Source organism: Nicotiana tomentosiformis, chromosome 1 (genome assembly GCF_000390325.3).
Source record: "Nicotiana tomentosiformis chromosome 1, ASM39032v3, whole genome shotgun sequence".
In the NCBI taxonomy this organism is placed as follows: Eukaryota; Viridiplantae; Streptophyta; class Magnoliopsida; order Solanales; family Solanaceae; genus Nicotiana; species Nicotiana tomentosiformis.
This window is the reverse complement of record NC_090812.1, coordinates 132183704-132192776: the sequence shown is the minus strand read 5'-3', so window position 1 is coordinate 132192776 and position 9073 is coordinate 132183704. Positions and strand designations below refer to the sequence as shown.

Genomic DNA, 9073 nt, shown 5'->3' with positions numbered 1-9073 from the left:
CTTAAAGGGAGAAAACCAAATATATCCCATCTTAGGGCATTCGGATGCAAGTGCTTTGTGCACAACAATGGTAAAGACTCCCTAGGCAAGTTTGATCCCAGAAGTGATGAGAGAGTACTCTTGGGATATTCTTCACATAGTAAAGCTTATAAGGTCTATAACAAAAGAACTATATGTGTTGAAGAAAGTATTCATGTGGTTTTTGATGAAACAAACATTCTTTCTGAGAGACAGGAACATGATGATAAAGCAATTGGGCTGGTGAGAAACTCAAATGAAACGCCAGCCCAGACTAAAGCTGCACTAAAGGAAGGAACAGGTGATGGAACATGTTCTTCCACCTAGGGCAACATGATAGAGGGAATAGAACAAAGAGGAAATGATTCTCAAACCTCAAGGGAACCTGTCCATGAATCTGTTCCACAGCAACAAAGCATTGAAGGAACATCAAAGGGAAACTAGTTGGTTGTAAAATCTTACAAGTATCAAAGTTCTCATCCCATTGAGAGCATAATCACTGATCCAACCTCTGGAATCAAAACCAGATCTTCATTAAAAAAATATTTGTGCTTTTGATGCCTTTTTTATCTCTTATTGAACCTAAGAATGTTGCTGAAACTTTGTAGGATGCAGACTGGGTAAATGCAATGCAGGATGAACTCAACCAATTTGAAAGGAGTCAAGTTTGGCATCTGGTACCAAGACCCTTGGACAGATCAGTAATTGGCACAAAATGGGTCTTCAGAAACAAGCTTGATGAGGATGGAACAGTTACAAGGAACAAGGCAAGATTGGTGGTTCAAGGATATAGCCAAGAGGAGGGCATAGACTATGATGAAACCTTTGCTCCAGTTGCAAGGTTGGAAGCAATAAGACTCCTCAAAGACTTTGCTGCTTACATGGAATTCACCCTTCATCAGATGGATGTCAAGAGTGCCTTCCTCAATGGCTATCTAAAGGAAGAAGTATTTGTCATGCAACCTCCGGGGTTTGAAAGCAAGGAGAGTCATGATCATGTGTACAAACTTGACAAAGCACTTTATGGGCTCAAGCAGGCGCCAAGAGCATGGTATGAAAGATTATCAAAGTTTTTGCTTGAGCATGACTACAAGAGAGGTAAAATTGACAATACTTTGTTCTTGAAAAAAAAGGTAAAGATCTCTTGATAGTTCAGATATATGTTGATGATATAATCTTCGGAGCAACTACTAATAAGTTAAGTAAAGAATTTGCTAAACTAATGGGGAGTGAATTTGAAATGAGCATGATGGCTGAGCTTAATTTCTTTTTAGGCTTACAAATTAAACAAAATTCAAATGGAACTATGATCCATCAGCAGAAGTATGTAAAAGAGTTGCTTAAAAGGTTTAAAATGGAAGATTCTAAAGAAATTGACACACCTATTGCAACAGCTACAAAGTTGGATATAGATAAACTTGGTTCATCTATTGATCAGAAGTTGTATAGGGGAATGATTGGCTCATTGTTGTATCTCATTGCTAGTAGACCTGGCATTATTTTCAGTGCAGTCCTTTGTGCAAGATTTCAGGCAGATCCGAAAGAGTCTCACTTAACTGTTGTCAAGAGAATTTTGAGATATCAAAAAGACACCATTGATCTTTGTCTTTGGTATCCAAAAGTTAGTAATTTCAATCTTGTAGGATATGTTGATGCTGATTATGCAGGTTTTCTTATGGATAGAAAGAGCACCTCAGGTATGGAACACTTTTTTGGCTCATATCTTATGTCTTGGGCCACCAAAAAGCAAAATTCAGTGGCCTTATCTACTGCTGAAACTGAGTATGTTGCTGCTGCCTCATGTTGTGCTCAATTGTTATAGATCAAACAACAATTAATGGACTTTGGAATTGATGTTGGTTGTATCCCCATATTTTGTGATAATACTAGTGCAATTAGTATGACCAAAAACCTGGTTCATCACAAAAGAACTAAGCACATAGATGTTAGGCATCACTTTTTGAGGGATAACTATAAAAAAGGGTTGATCACGGTGGAATTTTGTGCTACTAACAAGCAAATTGATGACATCTTCACAAAAGCCCTAAGTAGAGATCACTTTAAAAGGAACAAGTTATAATTAGGGATGATTAAGATCACCTAAAAGGACCAGTTATGAACTCACAACGAAAAAAAAATTGGTTAGAAAATCTGGATATTGTGCAAATAACTAGATTAATTTTTGCTCAGTCTCATACGGTAAATAGTATACTCTTGTGCCATGTGTTAAAATAATTCATTAATCTCTAATGATATTTTTTCTATTTTGGCAAATTTAGACATGCACAAGAGGATTTTCAGTGAAGAACCTGGTTCATCAATCAATGCTGGTTCATCTAGATAATACGGTATGTTTTCTACACTCTACACGATTTGAAATAATAATATTTGAATCATGAGCACAGTTCTACCTAAGTTCAAATTTCTCTTAAACTTATCCAATTAAATTGAACCAGTTCCGTTCAAGAGAATCCTAACCAAATTAAAACACCTAGATTCTAGGGACGACTCCACCGTCTATTCAAAACTGATATTTCAGTTTGATTAGACTTCTAATTACCGCTTGGTTCTGATGAGCCTACCATTACCCATTAATTACCCCCTTCCTTTAAATTGATCATCATCTTCTCTGCCTTATCTTCATAATTCTCAAACCGTCAAAAATTATTTCCATCTTCTTTCATTCTCCAAATTTCAATCTACCTCTCTTCCTTCTTCCAGAACTAAGCAAAAAATGACGAATCCTTCTGATAACCCTGGTACACCCCCCACCATGCTCCTCATCTTCAACCACTCCTCATCCTAAGAAAAGAAGAGTAAAAATGCTTGCTCGCAAGACTGTGGCTGGAAGTGCGTTATCAAAGAAATTAAATGCACAACTAAAAGCTAGCCAAGACTACGACTCCTTCAAGTCTGCGACTGTGGGGGTAGAAACTGGGTCTTCTAATACTGAACATGTAACCTCTAGCCCAAATACTACTACTGAGGTCATTTCTGAGTTGGCTGAAAATCTGGAGAATAGATTTATTTTGGTTGGATCTGTGGTGGATGTAGAAACTTCTGAGTCCAGAAGGAGAGGTGGTAAAAATAAAAAGGAAAGAGAAAAGGAGAGTGAGGGCGCTCGTAGTGAAGAAAGGGGAATGGGTAAAAGAGTGGTTGATTTTTTACCCACTCCTGATACATGTAGAATGGCTATTTGTGCAGCAGATAATGTGGAGGAAAGTGTTAAGAAAATAGGGGAAAGTGTGTCTGGAGAAGTTGTTGAAGGGCTGGTTAAACTTGGGCAAACTGTAGATGAACCTGGTTCATCAGTTGAAGAAACTCTCGCAGAACTATTGAAGAAAGTAGGAGACAGCTACAACCCCAAGAAGAAGAGAACTTCCAAGGCTAAGACCCCTGGCGCTGCTAGGGCTAACAAAAAAAGGAAGGTTGCCCCTTCTGACACTGTTGAAAGTCCTCTCTCACGAGGAAGAGCCACAAGAAGTTAGCTAAAGCAGAATGAGGCAGCGTTGCAAAGAGCCTTAGAAGAAAACAAAAAGAAAAGAGTGGACAAAGGGAAGAAGAAGGTAGGTGAGCCTAGTACGACTGTTGATGTTGATGAGATGGACCTGGTCCATCAAGATGAAGATGTGATTGCACAAATTGAGGTTCAAACTCCCAAGCCCAAGAAAGCCAAGACTTCCACTAAGAAGTCTACTTCTATGTCAAAGTCTGCGGAACCATCCACTCTGGCAAAAAGGACCAGGTCTGCAGTAAAAACCAAACAAGTAAAAATTATTGAAAAAGAGGAATAGAGTGGAGAAGAGGAAGGTGAATCAGACAATGAAAAGGACAAGATGGCCAAGTTTGGAAAAAGAACAATTCTGAAGGGTAGACTCCTCAGGGATTTGGAGGAGGAAGGGATGGTGTTGCTGTTGGAGAAATTATAAGTGCAAGGCTGGAAGGACGTGGTCGTTCAGATGGATGGCAGGTTGGCAAGGGGTGAAATTATTGAGTTCATGGCAAATGATGAAATGAAGGATGGAAGGGTTACCAGCCTGGTGAAAGGGGTGCAAATTTCTTTCGATAAAAAGGAGCTGGGTAAAATTCTAGGCGTACCTGCTGAGGGATACAATGATTACACAAAGTTGAAATGGCTAAGTCTAGAAAACCTTCCCACTTCCCTTGCCATCACCAGAAAATTCAGTGATAATGAGGAGGAACGTAAGCCCAAGGCTGTGTACAAGAGTGAAATGAAGCCACCCCACAAGGTGTTATTTGAATTCATCAACAAGTGTGTTCTGCCTAGGCAGGAAAGGAGGCACATTGCCAACTTCATGGACTTGGTTTTGATGGAATGCTTGGATAGTGGGAGGCAGATTAACTGGCCTGGATTTATAATTCATCTTTTTGCTAGGGTTATCAATGGCTCCAAGGCTCATGCCATTCCCTATGGCTTCATTCTCACAGTTGTGCTTGCACATTATAAGGAGCCCTTGAAGAAGTGGGAGATGGCTACAAGAAAAGATCACTTTGGGGCTAACACTCTGATTGCTTGTGATTATGAGGTCCATGCCACTCCAAATGAACCCGGTTCATCCAAAAAGGCACCAGTCAATTGCAAAGTCAGAGCCTTGGTGCAGGAGAGTGGGGCAAAGGAGGCTGAGATAGCAAGGCTGAAGACACGGTTGGCTGAGGTAGAGTCTGAGAGAGATGCTCTCAAGAGGAAAAGGAGAAGAATGATGGAATTCTTCAAGACATGCTGAAACTTCTCCAAGCCAAAAACCAAACCCCTAGTTCTTCCAAGCCTTAAACTCCTAGCCCAGTGTAGACCTTTCAGTGACCCAGTTTGGGATGTTTCTTGGTTGCTCATGTTTTCAGTATTTTTATTTCTTTTTGTGTTTCGTGGAAGAATCATATCAACTATCAATGAAATTTGCTGGTTTTTGCTCTAACTGTCTGTTTATATTTCTCTGATAGTTTAAATTCTTAGCTTGATTATTGATTATTAATCCATAAATGCATTTGAAGCAGCCCTAGTGGCCATGAGTATGTTTTAAAATCTGGGAATCACACATTTTTTATGCAACTTTTCGATGATGCCAAAAGGGGGGAAAAGTTTGTGCTTTACACTTTGAACAGTGATGTTTATAACCTAATGAACCTGGTCCTTCATGATAAGTGATAAAAAAAGAATGTTTCTAACATTGTGTTGATGCTAAGCTAAGTTGAATAAGGGCCTAAGCTTATGAAAAGCACAGAGTTTGTCATCATCAAAAGGGGGAATTTGTTGGCCTAAGTGAAGGTTAGTTTTGAAGATTGACAAAGGAAGCTCATGCATGAACCAGGTCCATCCCTTGTGTGCATAGACACGGGCAGATTCGAGCATGTGGGATGCACGTGAAGGATATAAGCTTAACTTGGTCTAATTAATATCTCCTGATCGAAAAGGGTTGCATAATTGATAAGGAGAAGGACTCCTTAATCAAAGAGAACACTATCCAAGATAATGGAGGAGTTAGAGGTTGAGATCAACTAGAACTCTTCTACCATGGAAGAGTAGCATTAGAACTCTAGTTATTTCTTCATCTACTAACTCTATATATTGCAGAATGTTCTCACTCTACAGGTAACGCACAAAAGCAGAAGTTAAATGTGAATTGAGAGCAAAATAGCAAGGCATTTTGTAAGTAGTTCGCGTGTGATTCAAGTGTGCGAACCTGAAGCTACATGAACCAGATAGAAAACCCAGTTCCAAGTGTGTGTCTTTTATTCTAGTTCAATTGCAGTAGGTGTTTTCATAGTGTACCTTTCAGCTTTATCAAGAGGCAATTGTAATAGGTACTTAGAGTATTCAAGTTAGAGTTAACTTGAAGTTGTCGCAACAGTTAGAGGCTGTGTGCCACAACAGGATTAGAGTTAATCCTAGGTTTACAAAAGTGTTTTGTAAATGCAATTTTTGGCTCAGTGATTTAGTGAAGAGTTTTGGGTAAATTCTACTGGGAAGTAAGTCGTGGTTTTTTTCAGCTTTTGAGCCAGGTGTTTTCCACGTAAAAATCCTTGTGTTCTTTAATTTCTGCATTTATTATTCCGCAACAGTAGTATAAGGAACACATAAAAGAACCAGGTCCTTCTATAATCTATGCACGCGAAAAATTGGACACCACACAGATCACCCCCCTCTTGTGTGGTATTGAAGTTAAAACATCATGACACAGCGAACCTATTCCAACTTCTGGAACCAAAATCCGAGTCCGATAACCATAAAGTCAACTCTCGGTCAAACTTTTCAACTCTCCAAACTTCTAATTTTCCAACTTTTGCCATTTCAAGCCAAAATCACCTACGGACCTCCAAATCACTATCCGGACTCACTCCTAAGTCCGAAATTACCTTACGGAGGTATCGGAACCGTCAAAACTCCATTCCGGAGCCATTTACACATAGGACAACTCTTTCAACTTAAGTTTCCAACCTTGGGACTAAGTGTCCCAACTCATTCGAAACATCCCCATAACCAAACCAAATACCCCGAAAAGTCATACAACAATAATTGGGCATAGAATAAGCAGTAAATGTAGGAACGAGGCTACAACGCTCAAAATGACCGGCCGGGTCGTTACTTCCTCTATTTCTTAAACAAACGATCATCCTCAAACGGGTCTAGAATCATACCTGGAGTCTCAAATAGGCATTGATATCTGCTTTGCATCTCCTGCTCGGTCTCCCAAGTAGCCTCCTCAACTAGCTGACCTCTCCACTACACCTTTACTGAAGCTATGTTCTTTGACCTTAACTTTTGAACCTGCCGATCCAAAATGGCCACCGGCTCCACATCATAAGTCAAATCACCATCCAAATGAACCGTGCTGAAGTCCAAAACATGAGACGGATCGCCGACATACTTCCAGAGCATCGAAACATGAAACATTGGATGACCACTCGACAGATTAGTCGGCAATGCAAGCCAATAAGCCACCTCTCCAATCCTCTCGAGCACCTCAAACGGGCCAATGTATCGAGGGCTCAACTTGTCCTTCTAACCAAACCTCATAACACCCTTCATGGATGAAACTCTGAGTAGTACCTTCTCCCCTACCATGTAAGCAACATCCTAGACCTTCCGATCGGCATAACTCTTATGTCTAGACTGCGTCGTGCGAAGTCGATCCTGAATCAACTTAACCTTGTCCAAAGCATCCTGAACAGAGTGAGTACCCAACATCCTAGCCTCACCCAACTCAAACCATCCCACCGGAGGCTGACACCGTCTCCCATACAAAGCCTCATACAGAGCCATTTGAATGCTCGATTGGTAGTTGTTGTTGTAGTCAAACTCTGCAAGCGGCAGAAACTGATCCCAAGAACCCCCCAAATCTATGACACAAGCGTGTAGCATATCCTCCAATATTTGAATAGTGCGCTCGGACTGTCCATCCATCTGAGGGTGGAATGTTGTACTCAACTCAACCTGTGTGCCCAACTCTCGTTGGACTGCTCTCCAAAACTGCGATGTAAACTGTATGCCCCAATCTGAAATGATGGACATCGGCACACCGTGAAGGCGAACAATCTCGTGGATGTAGATCTCAGCCAACCGCTCCTAAGAATAAGTAGTCCCAACTGGAGGAATGAAATGCGCGGACTTGGTCAACCGATCCACAATCACCCAAATAGCATCAAACTTCCTTGAAGTCCGTGGGAGTCAACCTACGAAATCCATGGTGATACGCACCCATTTCCACTCCGAAATCTCAAGCCTTTGAAGTGATCTACCCGGTCTATGATGCTCATACTTCACCTGCTAACAATTTAGGCACCGAGCTATAAACCTCACTATGTCTTTCTTCATCCTCCTCTACCAATAGTGATGCCTCAAGTCCTGATACATCTTTGCGGCACCTGGATGAATGGAATACCGCAAACTGTGGGCCTCCCCAAGAATCAACTCACGTAGCCCATTCACATTAGGCACACAAATCCGACCCTGTATCCTCAACACCTCATCATCCCCAATAGTAACTTCCTTGGCATCACCATGTTGAACTGTGTCCTTAAGGACAAACAAATGGGGATCATCATACTAAGGCTCTCTTATGCGATCATATAAGGAAGACTGAGAAACCACACAAGCTAGAACCTGACTGGGCTCCGAAACATAGTCTCACGAACTGGTTGGCCAAGGCCTGAACATATAGTGCTAGCGGTCTCTCACCTACCGAAATAAATGCAAGGCTGCCCATACTCACCGCCTTTCTACTAAAGGCATTGGCTACCACATTGGTGTCACGACCCACACTAACCCCTCTCGTGATGGCACCTATCGTGGAACTAGGCAAGCCGACTCATTTCCAAAACAAACCGATATTTTTATTTCAAGGATAGTTTCAAGGCTATTTAGCGTAAAAAAAAACCTTCGTAAAGGAGTTCGAATCAAAAACAAAAATGCAAAAAAGAAAAGCCCGACATCGGGGTATCACTAGTCATGAGCATCTACTACCATTTGTCTGATAATATCAAGACTAACATAGTCTAGAAAATAGCTAAATATAACTAAAGGAAGATAAGAGGGAGAAGAGCAGGGGCTGCGATCGCCAAGCAGCTACCTTACTATCCTTGAGAAAATCTGCAACCAGAATAATCAACAACCGCTACTGTGCCTAGCTACACTTGGATCTGCACACAAGGTGCAGTGAGTAACGTGAATACGCCAACTCAGTTAATAATAATAATAAATAAAGACTGAGCAGTAGTGACGAGCAGTAAAGCATATCAAGTTCACATCTCAAAAATTCAGTAAAGTACAGCATGCTTTAAAAATCAGCGTTTGAATCAAATCATTTTGTTTAAACCTGGTTCCAGTAAAAATCATTTAAAGATATTTTTCAACAGTTTTTCAAACAAAGGCTCTATGCAAAGGTGAGCAAAAATGATGAAATCATAAACATCCCCTCGGGCAAAACATCACTCATATACAGCCCCTCGGGCAAACCTCACAGTCACTCATGCCTCTCGGGCATACCTCACAGTCACTCATGCCACTCGGTCATACCTCACAATCACTCATTCCACTCGG

At 41.0% G+C, this 9073-nt stretch overlaps 1 protein-coding gene across 1 annotated transcript; it reads left to right on the top strand.

Annotated features, from left to right (window-relative positions):
* Positions 1-1372: 1372 nt before the first annotated feature.
* Positions 1373-2362, top strand: LOC138909835 (secreted RxLR effector protein 161-like). Its single transcript, XM_070201053.1, has 2 exons — positions 1373-1715; positions 2298-2362. Exons 1-2 carry the CDS (start codon positions 1373-1375, stop codon positions 2360-2362), a joined length of 408 nt encoding a protein of 135 aa, XP_070057154.1.
* The last annotated feature ends 6711 nt before the right edge of the window (positions 2363-9073 follow it).